Source organism: Neophocaena asiaeorientalis, unplaced genomic scaffold (assembly GCF_003031525.2).
Source record: "Neophocaena asiaeorientalis asiaeorientalis breed wild unplaced genomic scaffold, Neophocaena_asiaeorientalis_V1.1 scaffold40, whole genome shotgun sequence".
NCBI classification, from domain to species: domain Eukaryota; kingdom Metazoa; phylum Chordata; class Mammalia; order Artiodactyla; family Phocoenidae; genus Neophocaena; species Neophocaena asiaeorientalis.
Genome location: NW_020185335.1, coordinates 3,811,870 through 3,831,181, shown reverse-complemented (window position 1 = coordinate 3,831,181; position 19,312 = coordinate 3,811,870). Strand labels below are relative to the sequence as shown.

Sequence of the window (19,312 nt, the reverse complement as noted above, 5' to 3'; positions counted from 1 at the left end):
TGGTGGCATCAACTTGCACTCACCCCCGAAGCTCCTGTAGGCAGTGTCCTGTTGTGTGGGAGGGCTCATAGGAAAGAAGCTCTTATGGTGGTCCTGCCCCTCTCTTCATGTGCCCCCAGTAATGGTACCTTGCCTCTCTGGTGGGCCCAGGCTTCTTCTGAGTACACCCTCAGTTGCCACAGTCCAGCCTCTTCAGGCTGTCCCTGGGCAGCCAACCCCAGTCCTCTCCCTGGGTTTGACCTCTGAAGCCTATACGTCAGCCCCCAGCCCTCACCTGCACCAACAGATGGGGGTCTCAGGGTGGGGAGCGCAGGGCAGTGGTGCTGACCTTCTGTGCAGGTTATTCTCCACTTTGCCTTCTGCAAACCAGTTGCTGCACTCTCCTTCTAGGCTCCAAAGCTCCCCCTCCGTCCAGGCTGATCTCCCTGCAGTGAGGAGGCTGCCCAGGAGGTGGGAACCTTTCCTCCTTCACAGCTCCCTCCCTTGGGCACTGGCCCCATCCCAGCTTCTTTTTCTTTTGTCTGGTTATGTGGAGGTTTTCTTGCCCTTTTGGAAGTCTGAGGTCTTCTGTTGGTGTTCAGTAGATGTTCTGTGTGAACTGTTCCACTTGTAGGTGTATTTTTAACGTTTCTGTGGGAGAAGGTGAGCTTCCTGTCCTACTCCTCTGCCATCCTGATCCTGTCTCCCAAAATCTTTCAGGAAGGTTTGAATTTCAGTTAAGGTATAGTTTCTGCTCTCTTTCTACTTTGTGATTCTCTCCTGTTACCTTAATCTTATGCATTGTTGCTGGATGTTTGTGGATGACGTCCCCGTGAGCCCGCTTTGTAAGCGGCTGCTCTCCTCTCCAGGGTGCCCCAGCGGACCTCGCTGGGCTGGGGTCTGCTTCCCCTAGCGCAGTACTCACAGGGTCTCTGGGAACAGCTGCTCGGCCTCTGGAGCGGAACATAAGAGCCTGGCGTGCCGGTGTGCAGTAGTACAGGATGCTTGTTGCAGGTTCTGAGTTTATCAAGGAGCCGGTGCACCTCTGCAGGGTTCTTAGCAGAAGCTGGCACCAGACGTTTAGGATGTTCATATTGGTCTATTAATTTTTTAGCAACATTGCACCAGGGATTGGACCCATGATATATCCCATTGGGTCAGGGGAGGAAGAGCCCTAGCAGTGAGTCAAGTGGTGACACAGAGACCCCACGCCTCCACTGTATTACCCCTTTCATGGTGCCATTGGTGCCATTTCACTTGTCTGGGTCAGGACACATGGTCCAGGCATGACCCACCGACTCAGTGGTCACAGGTAGGGTCTCCTGTTACTTGGGATACCTGTCTTTCAGATGGATGCCTCAGTGGTCAAAAGCTTAAGCCAGGCACCCGCATTACAATTTAAAAGATTCAGCAGTCGGGTGCTTATACTACAGTTATCTTGTTACCGATTTCTAATTCTGTACGAACACTGTGTACGATTTCAATCCTTCTAAAAAAGACTTGTATGGCCCAGCATACATCTATTCTGTTGAATGTGCTATGTGCGTTTGAAAAGAATGTATATTCCACAGCTATTAGTGAAAAAAATTTTTTTTTGTTTTTTTGGCTGTGCTGTGTGGTGTGTGGGATCTTAGTTCCCTAACCAGGGATCAAACCCGTGTCCCATACACTGGGAGTGTGGAGTGTTAACCACTGGACTGCCAGGGAAGTCCTGGTGAAATGTTCTATCAATGTCAGATCAAGGTGGTTAATAGTGGTGTTCATATTTTATATATCTTGATTGAATTTTTGTCTAATTCTATCAATTGCTGAGAGAAGATGTTAAAATCTTCAACTATGCTTGTGCGTTTGTCTTTTTTTTTTTTTTTACATCTTTATTGTCTTTCTTTAAATGTATCCATTTTTTTTTAATGTGTCCATTTTTGCTTTGTCTATTTGGAAGCTCTCTTACTAGGCACATACATGTTTGTCTCCCCGAATTAACCCCATTATGATTACCCTTTAGTAATACTCTGTTCTGAAGTCTGTTTTATCTGATAGTAATAGTACCCTCCAAGCTTCTTGTGTTTACTAGTTGTGAAATATTTTTTCCATCCACTTACTTTTCCATCTGTCTTTACATTAAAAGCATGATTTTTATAGAACATATAGTTTGGCCTTGCTTTTTTTTTTATCCATTAGACAATTTCTGCCTTTCATTAATATGATTGAACTTTAGGTCTACCATCATACTACTTGTTTTGTTTGTGCCTCCCCCCCGTTTGTTCCTTTCTTCTTTCTTGCCTTCTTTTTGGGTTAAAAATGTTCTTAAGAGTTCCATTTTAATTTATCTGTTAGCTTTTTAGATATACTTCTTTCCATAACTTTTTCAGTGGTTGCACTAGATTACAATATACCTGAACTTTTCATAGTCTTAGTGTTGTATCACGTCATGTAACTTGAGCAAATTCCTTAGCCTCTCTGAACCTCAGTTTCCTCTATAAACAAGAATAAACAACTTGTGTCATGGGTGTCATGGGTTATTTGACTATTGAACGAGTTAACACATATAAAGCAGATAGTATGCTTTCAAGAGCAGAATAAGCAAGGAAATATCTTTGTACCGTCATCAATAACAACAGTGCTGTTGTTATTATTGATACCAACCAGGGTTCTTAGCCTTCCCTAATCAATAGAAATTGACTAGAGGCCAGACAAGAAATTCAGGCAAGGCTTTATTGGGGCCCCGGCTGCAGCAGGGGGCAGCGAAAACTAGTAACAGGTTCCCTTACTCACTCCCTGATTGGGGGCGAGCTGGTTCTATGTGGGGTGAGGGTGGGGTGTGTCCAGGGGTCAGGCCGGAGGGGTGGCTTAGGTGTTTTGCCCACCCATTTGGTGGTGGTGAGTGCAGGGGGCATGTGCAGTACTCTGCTTTTGCTCCCAACACCCTGTTTTTGCTCCCAGCTCTTCAGAAGTGGCAGTTGGGTTTTGTTTTCTTTTTTGTCTTTTTGTATCTTTTGTCCATAATTTGCCCCAGCTGCACATGCATGCAGTTATTATTTTTTTTTTTTCTTTCTTTTTGCGGTACGCGGTCCTCTCACTGTTGTGGCCTCTCCCGTTGCGGAGCACAGGCTCCGGACGCGCAGGCTCAGCGGCCATGGCTCACGGGCCCAGCCGCTCCGCAGCATGTGGGAACTTCCCGGACCGGGGCACGAACCCGTGTCCCCTGCATCGGCAGGCGGACTCTCAACCACTGCGCCACCAGGGAAGCCCTTGTTTTGGTTTTTGAACCGTTTCTGTGAGATGTAAAATCTCAGCCCCGTATTTTACAGGGGAATTTTTTGCATTTAAAAGTCCTCTTTCTTTCCAGATATCATGGGCGTGTAAAACAAGGCAGGCGTATTTTGAGCCTGTGTATATATTTATACTTTTTCTTTCCCTAACATTAAGGCTCAAGTTAGGGCTATTAGCTCAGCCCTCTGGGCTTGTTAGGGAGCAAAGGTTTTGCTTCTATAACACTATGAGCGCTCACAATAACATAATCTGCCCTCCTGACTCCATCTTTAACAAACTACTGCCATTAGTAAACCATTCTCCCTCAGGGTTTTCTATGGCCTGGTCTGTTAAATCAGGCCTACAGGCATAAACCTGGGCACAGTTTTCGAGGCAGGAATGTGTTAGTTTTGGGCTTTCAGTGGGCATCAGGGTAGCCGGGTTAAGGATGTGGCACGTTTTGAGGTTACCTCCGGGGAGTCAAGGAGTAAAGCCCAGTACTTAGTAAGGCAACCTCCAGTTAACCAATGGTGGCCTTTAATCTCCAGAATCCCTTGTCCTTGGTGAGGGGTCTGGACTTCCAGTGGCTGTCCAAAGGTAAGCTTGTCAGCTTCTTCCACTGATAAAGCAGTGGCAGTTACCACCTGGAGGCAGCCAGGCCAGCCTCAGGCCATGGAATCTAGGTGTTTGGAAAAATAGCCTAGGCTGAGGAACTTCTCCTAGCTTTTGTACAAGGACCCCCAGAGCTGTCCCCTGATTTTCAGCTGGGCCTGTTTGATATTATTAAAAGCCTTTTCTTGTTCCCCAAAGTAATGCTTCTGTTTCTGGGCCTTTCGTGGCTTTATACAGAGGCTTAGCCATTAGTCAGAATCCTGGAATTCAAATTCTGCAAAATCCTGCCATGCCTAAGAAAGTACGAAGTTTTCTTTTTTTTTTTTGTCTTTGGGGCACTGAGGCCTAATATAACTTGCTTTCTATCTGGAGACAACTGTCTACTTCCAGGGTTTATAATATATCCCAGATTTTTTTTTTTTTTTTGTGTGGTATGCGGGCCTCTCACTGTTGTGGCCTCTCCCGTTGCGGAGCACAGGCTCCAGACGTGCAGGCTCAGTAGTTGTGGCTCACGGGCTTAGTTGCTCCGCGGCATGTGGGATCTTCCTAGACCAGGGCTCGAACCCGTGTCCCCTGCGTTGGCAGGCAGATTCCCAACCACTGCGCCACCCGGGAAGCCCTAACTTGTTGCTTTGAGATTTGTGCTTTTTTCTGGGAGATCCTGCAGCCCCGGGCCCCAAGGAAATTAAGGACTTCAATGGTATTCTGATCTGAGGCCTCCACGGTGGAGCTACGTATTAATATGTCATCTACATACTGTAGGACAGCCCCTTCTTTTAGGTGTATTTCCCTTAGTTCTTTTCCTAGGGCCTGGGCAAACAAGTGGGCTGTCCTGAAACGCCTGAGGCAATACTGTCCAGGTATATTGTTGCATTTGGCCTGAGTGGGGGTTAGTCCACTCAAAGGCACAGATACTGAGATGAGGGATGAGCTGTGATGCAAAAGAATCCATCCTTGAGGTCAAGGACAGTAAACCATTTGGCATCTCCAGGAATCTGGGCTAATATAAGGATTAGCCATAAGGGGATGTATAGGGATCCCTACATCATTTACTGCTCTAAGGTCTTGTACCATTGGATATTCCCCATTTGGCTTAACAACTGGCAAAAGAGGGGTAATGCACAGAGACCAGGGCACTAAGAGGCCATGCTTTAGGAATTTATCTCTGAGCAGCTGCAAACCCTTTCTTGCTTCAACTTTATGGGATACTGTCTCGTGAGGATAAGTGACTTCTGGCTTAAGGCTGATTTTTACAGGTTGGACGTTTATAGCCTTCTTAGGGATTCCTTTGTCCCAAACTGCAGGGTTTACTCTGTGTAGAATATGGCTGGGAATAGGGCTTTGTTCTTCCAGCTGGTTTGTCTTCGAGTCAAGAAAAGGGGCTGCTCAGCGCCTCCTAATCGTCATATGGCTCCAAGGGAGCCTAGAAAGTCTCTTTCCACTAGTGGGGTAGGACACTCAGGCACAACTTAAAAGACATGTGAAATTAAATGCTGTTCAAATTGGCAAGTGAAGGCCCAGTAAAATAACAGGCGTGAGGCTTTCCATCGACACCAGTCACTGTACAGCTTACGGAGGAAAGAGGCCCAGCATGAGAGATCAAGACAGAGTAAGTGGCTCCTGTATCAATTATAAAACTGGTTTTCTTACCTGCCATGTCAAGGACCACCTGGGGCTGCTCGACAGAGACAGACGTCTCATGAAAGGGAGCCGCCAGAGTCCCTGGGCCTCCTCAGTCGTCTAGCACGGCCATCTCGGGAGCGGGAACCTCCCTTCCCCTTCGGAACTGGGGACAGTCCCATTTCCAAAGAGCTGTTCGTTTGCAGACTGGGCATGGACCAGGGGCTCTTTTTGGCAGTTTTGGGCCCAGTGGTCGGTTGACTTCCATTTGAAGCATTTCCCCTTGCTGGTTTTGTCTCCAGGTAGATGGTTAAACTTCCTTGGCCCCCTTGGGTTGCCCTGAGGTCATAAGGCGTGGCTGACAGCTATGGCCATTGGTTTAGCAGGAGCCCTGGTCTGCCTGTTTTCACACTAAGTTCTCTATTCCTTCTCAGCTTGGTCTCAATTATGAAGTACCCCGAAGGCCACCTCTAGGAGTTGGGCATCAGGGTTTGCGCGCCTAATTGTAACGTTTGGAGCTTTTGCCGGGGGCAGACTGGCTGATAAAAAGTTGTCCAAGTAGGAACTGGCCCTCGGGAGTAGATGGATCAGTAAGTGTTCTAAAAGCCTCCACAAGCTGTCCCTGAAAGAGAGCTGGATTTTCTTTGCCTTCTTGGGTCACTCCTTTAACCTTTTCATAGTTAATTGGCTTTTTGATATACTTTCTCATCCCTTCTAATACACAATGCATCATCATTTGCTTCCTGGTTTCTGTTCCATCCTGGGAATTATAATTCCAGCAGGGCTCCTGATTTGGGACTGTCTCCCCACCCATACCAAAATGTTTGGGTTGGTCCCTGGCAAGCTGGATACGACTATCTGGACATCCTTCCAAGTTAAATCAAAGGTCAGAGTTAGGGCCTGAAACCCTCCAGCAAACTTACTAGGGTCTTCAGAAAATCGGCCCAGTCTCTGTTTGCAATGGGCTAAACTGGTTATAGAGAAGGGCACATGTACTCTGATTGTCGCTTCACTGTTTGCCGCTTCCCTAAGAGGGCATATTTTCCTGATCCTGGGTGATAGGAAGTTCCACTAAAAGTTACCCCAGAGGGACTAGTCTCTTCTTTCTGGGGTAACGGAGGGTATAAAGGGACACAGGGAGGTGGAGTTTGGGACCGGTCAGAGGGATCTGGGGAAGTAGGTGGCTCCGGAGAGGCAGGTGGTTCCAGAAAAGAAGGGGAGACTTGGTTCCCCCCTGAGAGCTGGGGAAGGTTAAAAGGGGATCGTCTGAAATGTCAGGAGTGCTTTCTGATTCCGCAGGCTTTTGATTATAGGAGCTACACAGAGCAGGGTTTTGGTAAAGGATCATGAAGGCTTGAACACAGGGAACCTCAGTCCATTTTCCCATCTTGCAACAGTAAAAATCCAATTGCAAGATGGTATTATAATTTAGAGACCCATTTCAGACCATTTTTCTCCATCCCTCCAACTTATTTAAAGGCCAGGCAGTGTTATGGTAGAGTTTACGTTTTTCCCTTTTCTTATTTGAATTGGCCTGGATATTCAATGAATTCCTATCATTTAACTTAATTTAGTTTCAAGTTACCAAAATTTGGGGGGACTATTTTAGATGGACATTTCCAAAACATAATTATTCCTATAGAGTTTACCAAAAAGCTCTTATCTCAGTTACATTTACTTAAAAGTTTAATCATAGCAGGTTACTTTCCCTGTTGGCAAATTTCATAACCATGTGCACTTACTTCCAGTAACCCTAGGACAATAGAAGTATTATACGTAATGTTGATGACTCTAAAGACAGGTCTGTATTAATTAAACCCACAAACTTAAGCTAGCTTTAATACCAGATATTAATTCAATATTGAATATTTCCCAGATCCCATGAACCTGAAAAGTATTCTGGTGAGTTTTTAAAAAATTATTTCTGAGAATGTATTTAAGTGCTTACTTTCTGTTAAGCCAATTAAATACAACTCATTTACAAGTTAGTTCTTACATAAAGACAGACAGAACCAGAGACCTCATGGTTTTCCCGCTTGAATTTAAAAAGGCCTCTCTTTTTTCCCTCAGTCTGGGGGACTACAGATGGATCAGGTAGTTCCTGAGAGGCCAGGCAGAATAGCTACATTGCAAAGGCAGAGGAGAGAAATGCAAGCGCCTCTCTTTTCTTTTTTGCTCTTTAAAATCCCACCAAGTAACCCAAGGCTGGAGTCTCAGGTAATGTGGGCTGTATTTGTATTTTAAGGCTTAAATGCTCCATCGTGCCCACAATTTCAGCAGAGACTTGCAGGAGCAGCTGGACAGACAAAACTACATGAAACAAAAACACCAATGACAAAAACTTAAAGACACAAACAAGAAGTTTTCAGGATAAAGGGGACGGGAGTGCGGGTATAAGGATCAATGGAGAAGTAAAGGGAGGAGGAACAGAAAAGACTGAAAAAGAGAAAGAGACAGTAATAAAGGTGGGAATACTGGGACGATAGGACTTCCAGCCAGTACACAATATGAGGTTTGAACCTCTATCGTTCATAAATCTCCCATCAAGAAGAGCCTGCTGGACCAGTGTCGGCACGGTGTGAGGCGAGCCTCTCCCACCTCTGCCTGTCACCCATCAAGGTGAGCCACTGCCGGCCAGAGGGAGCAGGTCTCAGAAGCTGGGAGGAGTGATGCTGTAGCTGCCCAACATCCACTCTCGGAACCACAGGACAGAAGTAGGAGAGGACGGAGAAAGGAGAAGTAGAGAGATTTCAGGAGAGGGAAAGGGACAAAGGGGAGGGGAAAGCGTTGCCTGAATGAGGGCACTGAGGCCCCCAGGGGCCAGGAAGGCAGACTTAGCAAATGTGGTGATGCTGACACAAGAGGTTCAGGTGGCCACTTGCCACCCACAGGGAAGCTGCATTCGGTGGTCCTGGAGGTGCCCAGATCCTCTCCCTGGAACAACGTGGGACAAGTGCCCCATGTTGGGTGCCACTAAGTCTGATACAGAACAGGGTTCTTGGCCTTCCCCAATCCATAGGGGCCAGACAAGAAATTCAGGCAAGGCTTTACTGGGGCCCCTGCCGCAGCAGGAGGGAGCGAAACAAGTAACAGGTTCCCCTTCTCGCTCCATAAAGGGGGGGGCGAGCTGGTTCCTTATATGAGGTGAGGGTAGAGGTGTGTCCAGGGCTCACACTGGAGGGGTGGCTTAGCTGGTCTGCCCCCCCCTCTGGTGGTGGTGAGTGCACGGGGCATGCACAGGACCCTGCTTTTGCTCCCGACACCCTGTTTTTGCTCCCAGCTCTTCAGAAGTGGCAGCTGGGTTGGGTTTGGTTTTGTCTTTTTGTATCTTGTTGTCCATGATTTGCCCCAACTGTGCGAGCACAGGGTTTTTAGTCCCTGATCATTTCTTTGTATTGTTGCTCCAGGAGACGTTTGTCCAGGTGCAAGCACTGCAGCCAAGGGTCCCAGGTCCCAGCTTGTCTCACTATTATTACCACTACTACTACTGGTCCGGTAGCAGCTGCTATTGCTGTTGTTTGACCTCCTGAGGCCACAGGGGAGCCATACTGACATCCCCACCAGCTTGACCCCCTTGAGGTCACGTTCTTCCACCTGCTCCTCTAGGTGGCCTGCTCCGTCGATGACAGTTTTTGTCTCAGCAGGGCAACCCGCAGCTGCCTCTTCCTGACTCAGGCTCAGCCGTCCGGTGCCTACCCTTCAGGCTGCTCTTGTACCCAGAAGAGCCAAATCAGCTGATCAGAGCCAGGCCCGCCCGTAGGTCCTCATCACAGACAAAGCCTGGCTTGTTTTCAACATTTCACCGTCTGTTGCTCTGAGCAAAGTAATCTTGAGGCCACATTCCCACAGGCCTCCTGCCATCTTCAAGTGCATACTTCCCGCGTGACAGGACTCCCCGTATCTCAGGGGGCAGTCTCTGCTCAGCTCTGGTGTTTCTTCATCTCCCTAAGAGGTATCAAGCCCCACCTGCTGCCCCAAGTTTTCTCACTTTCAGTAATGGCCTCAGCGACCTGCAGGGACACAGAATAACTTCCTCCTCCCACATTCAGCATCAACCAGACAAAGGAAAAGTGCTAATGTCAGCTCCACCCCCAAACAACCTGCATGAACTACTGTAAATGTTTTTCAGGGCATGGAATTCCACAGTTCTGAGGTGGGCAGAGGTAATCCTCAGGGGTCTGGATAGGCTGGAGGCAGGAGGAATAGGGAAAACACCAGAAGACACTAGGAACAGATCTAGGAAGGCGGAAGGAAGTGAACCTGGATCCTTGCAAGATGGTTTCTCACTAATTGCCAACGGTCAGTAACAGGAGGAAACACTGCTTACTCTCTGAAGGAGTTTTGTTGAAAGCAGTCAGATGGGAGCTATGAATTGGCAGAACGCCATCTCTTAGGCTTCTCTTCCTGAGAGGGGGTTTCTGCTTCTGGGCAGCTCTACCCAAATTCTCCTCCCAGTTAGTATCAAGCTCATTTACTTTTTAAAAAGCAGATGATGCTACTTCTTATTTAAGACCCTACTATGGCTTCTCATTTTTCTCACAAGGGACAGGCCCAGCCCATACCTGCATTTCCAGCTTCAGGGAACCTATCCTCTGCCTGGGTTGTCTGTCTGCTCCTGGGATGCGCTGCTCATATGTAAATGCCCCAAGGGCTGGAGCCCTCTGTCACAGCATAATCTTGTTCACCAGCATAGCCCCAGGAGCCCACAGTGCCTGCTCCCTTGTTGGTGCTTACAGTGTCTTTTTGGAATGAATGAGTGTCTCCTCATCTGCTGCCACGATGTCTCATGGGGTTTTATGCTCCCTTAGGTTCTTCAGTACCCATCTCTGGGTTCTTTCACACGAGTCCCTAACATTTTTATATGTTTTGGCTTGTTAGTTGCATTTTGTTTAACATTCTGACAGTCCTTATACTACCGAGGAAGGTGGGTTCTACATTACGAAAACATGGGTCACACATGAAATGATTCAATGTGCGTGTCTGAGGCAGAAGGGCAGCCTCTCTCTGGGGGCAGGAGGAGAGCTAAGACCTGAGGAGAAGACGGTCACTAACATCCAGCTGAGGTCTGGAAAATAAAGCAAGAGGGATCCCAGCCATGGTTCCCTGACTGTGATCAGCAGGATGAGCTATGGGAGCTTCCTTCTCCAGACACCAGAGAGCAGACCGGATGAAGTCACGAGACTGTCGAGTGGAGACCAGGTCCCAAGAGTCCACTGTACTTTGGCCAGCAGGATTTGCTGTGACAATCAGGTAAGGGGGTGAGCCACACACGGCCTGGGGATGGCACAGGGCTCTATGTAGGTCACTCAGCTGAAGAGATGAAGATGGACTGTGGGCGAGAGTAGTGAATGTGACAGGGGAGACAGCAGGGGTGGCTGGGACTAAACCTCCAGCAGCACCCCACAGAGCCCCCACCTCCTGAGGAGGACCCAGTGTCTCACATTTCCACGTCTTTGCGAGCTTTGTGCCTCCTGCCTATGGTGCTGTCACCTTATGCCCCATTTGACTAGTCCTGAGACTTAACAACAGTAGAGTGACACCAATTCCATTTAGCCACACTGGCTTTATACCAAGATGTTCCCAACTTTAGATTTATAGAGCATAAAACAATGTGGAAAAGTTAAAATACTTAAGCACTCTAGTTATGAAAAAGATATCTATGGAAATGGAAAGAAAATGTCTAATTAAAATCAGTGGAGTGGGGACTTCCCTGGTGGCGCAGTGGTTATACAAAAAAAAAAAAAAAAAAAGTGGAGTGAAGACGTCACGGGGTCAAGTACAGTGAGCATGGGTTTTGGACAGGTAGAATTTGTTGTACAAACCGTCCCGCTTCTTGGCCTGCACCTCACCAGTGAAATGACAACTTGCCTTCTAGCTTGCTGTAAGGTTGATGAAATAAAGTCATATGTCCAGGCTATAAGAACTCATCTTCAGGAGTCTCCTCCTCTAAGATCACTTCTGTATATGAGGATTACAAGGCACTTTAAAAAAAAAATTATGAGTTCTGATCTGGATTTCTAAGGCCTTGGGAGCAAACAGCTCATGAAAGGACAGTCACCCCTATGGTCATTTGTTTAATTGTAAAGGTGTTTATGCTGAAATTTCTCAAAGCATTTGTTATTTGCTAATTTAGAGTAATGATAACCTTGGCATTCCCTGCATGTTTTTCATTGGTTTTTCTGTCTTTACTAGTCTTTTTTTTTTATTTCTATGCTTCTGTCAAAATTATGTGTTTTTTTTTAACATCTTTATTGGGGTATAATTGCTTTACAATGGTGTTTACTAGTTTTTTTTTTTTTTTGTATTAAAGGTTCCATCATGTCAACAAGGAATGTCAAATATGTGTTTTAGTTGAGAACCCAGGCTCAAGACTACAACACAGCCATGAAAGCTGGAGCAGAACACAGCAGCCGGCCACCGTACAGAGTAAGGGAACTGCTTTATGTCATGCTATGTTAACTCATGTTAGTTAACTGTGTCCACTTAAATGGGTTATGTTGGTATTCCAGAATAAACAAATGTTAGAGACTAAGGAATGCATGAAAAATTTTCCATTGAAATTAATGTTAATTATATTTTTGACTTTGGAGAATTCTATTCTCCAGGCCCATAAAATCGTATACAAATACACATAAACACAACATTTTTAGATTTTTATTTTACAAAATTTGGTGTACAAACACACACACACACACACACACAGGCACGCACACACACTTTTTCTCTCCCCCCTCCCCCCATCTGTCTTGGTGGCATTTGCCCCTAAACGCTCTTTCCTATGGAATACTGTCCAGCTGTGGTATATCTTTACCACAGTTTATTCAATCATTCCCTTACTGATGGTCATTCACATTGTTTCCTTTTTTGTCCTTACCAAAAAATACAATATACATTGATAAACACATAGTCTTAGGTACTGGCACGTTATTTTTTTTCTTAGTGATGGATTCCCAGAAGTGAGTCTGCTGGGTTGAAGAGTACAGTTGGCCCTTGAATAACATAGGGGTTAACGGCACGGATCTTCAGTGTAGTCGAAAACCCAAGTATAAAGTCAGTCCTCCGTATCCAAGGTTCTGCATCTACAGATTCAACCAACCACGGATTGTGTAGGACTGCAGCATTTACTGAAAACAATCCGTGTATAAGCAGACCTGCGCATATTAAACTGGTGCTGTTCAAGAGCCAACTGCATGTGTGTTCTTAACGTTAGAAGACAGTCAATTATTTCCAAGGAGGTTGTCACAATTTGTATTTCTAACAGCAGTGTAGGAAGTTAACCTCTTCCCTTGCTTCCTTGCCATTACTATAGATAAGATGACAATTTAGAAAGACAAAGACTTACTGAACTACGGATATTCTGATAAATTTGTTCAGAAAAATCATTCACATTCATATACAGTCATAGCACATCAATAATCTTCAAAAACAAAAGAAAAAAAGGCCAGTTACAGTGGCCATTTACAATTCTAATGCATGATTTGTGATGGATAAGGACAGGAACTGGTGAATTTGAAATCAAGCCTAAAATGGAATCTCTGAGTTATGCAAAAATAAGAATTTTTTTAAGGTTAATAATATATGGGGAGATCACTAAAGTCTAATTTATGAAGTGTTTGTGAGCCTTTAAAGCAAAGTTGTAACTTACACTAAGTCAGGTTCCAAAGGGAATGCTTTTGGTTGATGATAGTGAAATTCATGGAAGAAATGCCTCCTTTAAACAGAATTCTGGAAAAATTTATTTCTAAAGTGGACTAAGCACATGGAAAATTTAAAAAGCAATATAAGACATTTATTGACAGTTTCTTAAATTATTTTTCCTCTAAAGTCTCTGAAATGTAACACGAACTACATATGCATCCTATTTTTTGCAAGACAATTTATAAAATATTAAGAGAAATAGCGAAACACCCAAAAATACATGTAGTTTCTGGGTTATACAATATTTTGGTAAGACATGCATTTGCATTTGTATGTAAATATCCCAGTGGAAAATAACAAGAGCATGATGGGTGTGGCTATTCTTTACACAGCCCATTTATTCCGTGGTGCACACTGAGTGATAGAACCCACATCTGCTGCCTTTCACTCTCTTCAGTCTCTCTTAATTATCTCACACTTGCATATTTATGTCAATAATACTTCTAGGAAATCTTCAGCAAACCCAAAAGGTTAAAACTTCAACAACATTGTCTTCTGTTGACTGAAGAGGCAGCTCAATAACAATGGTCATACCAACTTATATATGCCAGCAAGGAGGAGGAGAAAACATATGCTACATGCTATGGAAATCTGTTATGTGTTTCACTTGGAATGCAGACAGGATTGTAAAGGTACTGAAAAACACATGTTCAGTATGGAAAATCATGTTTGATGTGTCCTAATTTGATTATCAAGACAAGAATTCCAAACTCTCAGTGTCTGTTAAATTCACATGTGCAGATCTAAAATACAGGGTTTTTTTTGGTGGCATATTCTCGCACATAACCACTGAACTCCTAGGGTACTGTCTCTAGCTCCTTTATGCTGCCTGCTGCCCAGAATATTTCATTATTGAATGAATTATTCAAGATTTTAAAAAACTCACTGTAATACAGCCAAGTACGTCTATTTACAATTGGATATATTCTGATATGTATTCTTTAGTTGGGTATCATATACCTAACTATCAGTACAATATTGTTCTTAGGGGACCTCATTTTTACACACTTTGGGTTGACAGATTGTATCTCAGTATGAGTTTCCATATTCCTTCAGCACCTCTGCAAGGTTTCTCCCTATTGGAAGGGTTCTCACAGTACAACCTGGCTGCAGTCTCAGGGTTTATCCCCGGTATGAACCCTCTGATGGACACTGAGTCGGGACTTCCTGCTGAAGGCCTTCCCACATTCAGAACATTCATATGGTTTCTCTCCTGTGTGGATTCGCAAATGTAATCTAAGAGTTGACCTCTGGCTGAATGTTTTGCCGCATTCAGTACATTCATAGGGTTTTTCTCCGGTATGAGTTCTCATATGTATAATGAGTTGTGAGTTCTGGATAAAGGATTTTCCACATTCACTGCACTCATAGCGTTTCTCCCCTGTGTGAATTTTCTGGTGTATAATGAGGTTTGATTTCTTGAAGAAGGTTTTGGCGCATTCATTACACTCATAGGGTCGTTCTCCAGTATGAATCCTCTGGTGTGTAGTAAGTTCAAATTTCTGGGCAAAGGTCTTGCCACATTCACTGCATTCGTAGGGCTTCTTCTCCATATGTGCTCGCTGGTGTACAATGAGGTTTGACTGGTGGGTGAAAGCTTTTCCACATTCAAGACATTCAAAGGGTTTCTCCCCAGTATGAATTCTCTGATGTTTAATGAGGTTTGCCTTATGGGAGAAGGTTTTCTTACACACGTTACATTCATAAGGTTTTTCTCCAGTATGTATTCTCTTATGACTAATAAGGAGTGATTTAAATGAGAATGCCTTGTCACAATAATTACAGATAAAAGGTTGCACCAAAGTTCTGATTTTCTGGTGTTTAAAAATGCCTTCTTTATGGCTGAAGGCTTTCCCACTTCTATTATATTCGGAGTATTCCACTCCAGTATGGGTTTTCTCTTGCTTCAGATAGAGGAGTGCTTTTCCAAATCCATTACAGTCGTCGTCTTTCTTTCTTATATAGCTTCTATCGCTGGTAAGTAAGTCTGAATTATATCTCAAAGTTTTTTCATATAAGTCATACTTATAGGGTACTTGTCTTAAAGAAACAAAGTCTGTGCTAAGATTAAATGTTTTTCCAAAGAGATTATCTCTTTCTTCAATTGGGGTTTGGTTCTTAAAGATTATAAATGGCCTTGCCTGCTCATCTGGGTTTCTGTGGTCCCTCTCCATCTGGTCATCAGCTTTCCATACCTCTAGGAAAGAGCACATGAAATACTCTGTCAACCCTTTCACCACAATGTTACGGAATGTGAAGACTCCACAAATGTTCCATTGTAGGGCTACCTCTTTAGTTTGGGACCCAGTCTTCCAGTATAAAAAAGTCCCCAGTTCCAAGTGCTCCTAGCTCTTAAACTCTGAAAGAAAAAGACAAAGCCTGTGGCAAAATGGGCACAAATAGCACTGCCAGATTACAAAACGGCCTTAAAAGTGGGTGAAGGGAAATAAATAAAAACAAATGATGTAAGAAGGCTGGCGATTCCAGAGACAAAGGCTATTTGGTGTCCTCAAGGACACCAGTTGGTACAGACCAAGAAAATAAGGAGATGTTAAGGGAAAAAACCCAGGCAGATCTAAGTTGAGCAGCCAACACTGAGACTCTGAATTACTGTGGTCGGATGGCCACCTCACCTACATGCTCGAGGCTCCTTCCCCTTTTCTCTCCTCCTTTCATCTGCACCAATAACGTCCTAAAGGCAACCTTTCTCACAGGTTTACAGAGAGAACCCTATGCAGAGCTCCAAATCTCCCAAGTAGGACTTTTCCAAGTGGAAGGCAAAATCCAGAAATTCATAGATTCTGTAGGAAATATAAAATGGATCTAAGATATTTTTGACAGAATTGCTCACTGCTACTGCGGGTTGCACTACTTTTTCTATCGAAGTTGTTGGAGAGAGAAAGTGTTTCCATCACTGTATCCTGTATTTCTCCTTTTCATGTGTTTAATTTCTTCCTCAAACCATTCTTGTCCCTGCTTTTATTTGAAGGAATCTTAAGGATCAAATTTACCCGGCCTCAAGCTATGCTTTAAGAACTTTACTCTCATCTCTGTATTACTGCTTATTCCTGACTCTTGTGATCCTGCTGCCATTTGTGTCACTCTTGTACTGAAAAGTTTGTATTTTCCTTGAGGCTACTAAACCAATTCCCATGACCTAAAATATAGAAGTCACCATTCAGGCTAAGTGAGAATACTAATGAAAGAGGAACTAATCACAGAACAAAGGTTTAAAACATGTTAGGCAAGAATCAAGGCTTGAGTGTGAGAGGTGAGTAGCTATAGAAATTAAACAGGAAAAACGTTAAGCAGCAAGAGACTGATATCTGGAGGTATGACTCAGGATATGAGGTGCACAAGTCATCTGTTCTCAGCTACCTCTAAAGGTTTAGGGAATTGAAAAATAGATTCCTAAAAAATATTTCAAAGATACCAACCCATTCATAATCTCTAGGATATTACTTCCACTGGCTTCTATCTGATTCTCCTTCCGACCTTCCACATCTTCCCTAGAAAGTTGTGAACTGGAAATTCTAACTCTGGTATCCATAACTCTTCTCACTGATCCAACATGAAAATCTGGTTTGATAATATCAGAGAACTTGATAATGGAACACAGCTCCTAACTGCTTGGACTTCAGAAAGCCTGAAAATAAAGAAGGTAGAACTTCAGAGTCTGCACTCTCTCTCAGCTTAAATACATGAAGCTTGACACCAAAACCATTTAGCAATTCAGAATCTTATAATTGTTGCTAACTGAGAAAGGACCTAAACACTACTAGGCAACATTGAACTACGAACTACACCTGAAAGCTGTCCTTACCCACTGATAGTAAGTTGCTGTAATTCTCCAGCATCACGTCCATGTAGAGGATCCTCTGGGAGGGGTCCAGTTGCTCCCATTCCTCCTGGGTGAAGTCCACAGTCACATCCGTAAATGACACTGATCCCTGAAATGGCATATTGCTATTCATTCTGAAATGATCAGCATTTGGTGATGCAGGAAGGACATATGAAAACTTACTCTTACCATGTTGTAAAAGAACCATTCATTTAAAAAAACTTACATGTGATACCAACTGTTTTGTCATGTCTCCAAAAAATATTTTTATAAATAGTTAAAGCATTTATTCAGATTCCCCTATATCTCTGGTGCTGTCATATTAAGCAGGTATTTAAGATTACTAAAACATTGTTTCTCCTCTGAAAATGTACATATGAAGACAGTTACATAAACATTATTATGCAGTATTTAATGTTACCAGTTAGTGGTGATGCTCATATAGGTATTATTTTTGTGGTCTCAAACTAGACAATATTAAAGAGTTAATTAAAGCTTTGAATATTTAAAGGCAGAAGATGAAATTCCAATTATAAGATAAAATATCAGGCATAAATAAAGATCGCTCTACCATATCCAAGCCATAAAAAGGGTAGAAAAGCAAAAACAAACAAGTGAGACTACATCAAACTAAAAAGCTTTTGCACAGCAAAGGAAACAACACAATGAAAAGGCAAAACCTACCAAATGGGAGAAAATATTTGCAAATCATGTATCTGCTAAGGGGTTAATATATAGCAAAGAAAAAAAAAAACCCAATCCAATTAAAAAATGGGCAGAGGAGGGCTTCCCTGGTGGCGCAGTGGTCGAGAGTCCGCCTGCCGATGCAGGGGACAGGGGTTTGTGCCCCGGGCTGGGAAGATCCCACATGCCGCGGAGCGGCTGGGCCCGTGGGTCGCAGTAAAAAAAAAAAAAAAAAAAAAAAAAAAAAAAAAAGGCAGAGGAGATAAATAGACATTTTTCCTAAGAAGACATACAAATGGCCAACAGGTACAGGAGGTGTTCAAAATCACTAATTACTAGGGAAATACAAATCAAAACCACAGTGAAATAATATCACCACACCTGTAAGAAAGGCTATTATAAAAAAAGACAGTTACAACTATTTACACATCACTTATATTGTACTAGGTACTTTAAGTAATCTAGAGATAATTTAAAGTATAAGGGAGGATGTATATGGGTTATATGCAAATACTATGCCTTTTATGTAAGGGACTTGAGTATCTGCATATTTTGGTATCCATGGGGGGCCCTGGAACCAACGCCCCTAGGATACTAAAGGATGGCTATCCTCATGTTCATTTCAGCATTATTTACAGAAGTCACATATGGAAACAACCTAAGTATCCACGGATGGAATATTCAGCCATAAAAAAGAAGGGAGTCTTGCTATTTGCAACAACATGGATGGACCTTGAGGGAATTATGCTATATGAAATAAGTCAGACGGAGAAAGACAAAAACCATATGATCTCAATCTATGTAGAATCTAAAAAAAAGAAAAACAAGCACACAGATACAGAGAACAGATTGGTGGTTGCCAGAGGCTAGAGAGTGGAGGTAGGAGAAATGCATGAAAGGGGCCATAAGGTACAAACTTTCAGTTACAAAGTCAGTCATGTAATGTACAGTATGAGGACTGTAGTTAATAATACTGTATTGCAGATTTGAAAGTTGCTAACATCTTGAAAGTTCTTATCATAAAAAAAATTATAACTGGTGATGATGGATGTTAACTAGACTTATTGTGGTGATCACTTCACAGTACACACAAATATCAAATAACGTACAACTGAAACTAAAAATGTTATGTCAATTATACCTCAATAAAAAATAGTTAAAAGTTAAGTCTATTACTTTTAATAAAAAAAATATCCACAGCAGCAGTTTACGTAAGAGCCCTAAACTGGAAAAACAAACATTCATCAATAGATTAATTTCTCGTGGTACATTAAAACAATCAGTACTATAAAGCAATGAAAAGGAACTAATTCCAGCTACAGAGGGAAGATTTCACAAGAGTTTCAAGAATGCTGGCTAATTTTTGTTTCTTGGTCTGAATGTATATATGACACTTTTCACTACAGTAAACAATCCACATGGAACAAAAGACATGCTGAAGCATATAAATATGAAGAGTCATGAGCTAGAAAACCAAGACTGTAATAAAAACCAAGAAGAGTTATAAGGAAAAAAATAGAAGACCATTTGATAACTTTCAAAAATCATCTACATTCACTTGGCCACAGGATAAGTATAATAAGAACTTTTGCATCGCTGCCAGACCAACAAGGGTTAATAAACCTG

General features: G+C 43.3%; 1 protein-coding gene across 4 annotated transcripts in view; it reads right to left on the bottom strand.

Annotated features, from left to right (window-relative positions):
* Positions 1-12,144: 12,144 nt before the first annotated feature.
* Positions 12,145-19,312, bottom strand: part of ZFP1 (ZFP1 zinc finger protein) — a 60,836-nt gene continuing 53,668 nt past the window's right edge. For 2 of the 4 annotated variants that reach the window (XM_024735802.1, XM_024735801.1), the window contains 2 exons: positions 16,985-17,111; positions 12,145-15,358 (listed from right to left, as the gene is read on the bottom strand). In XM_024735802.1, the coding sequence (XP_024591570.1) occupies positions 14,277-15,358; positions 16,985-17,111 (1,209 nt within the window). In that variant the 3' untranslated portion in view covers positions 12,145-14,276. Of the gene's footprint in view, positions 15,359-15,449; positions 15,521-16,598; positions 16,808-16,984; positions 17,112-19,312 lie in introns of those variants that run through there. The other 2 variants (XM_024735803.1, XM_024735804.1) reach the window with 2 other exon arrangements.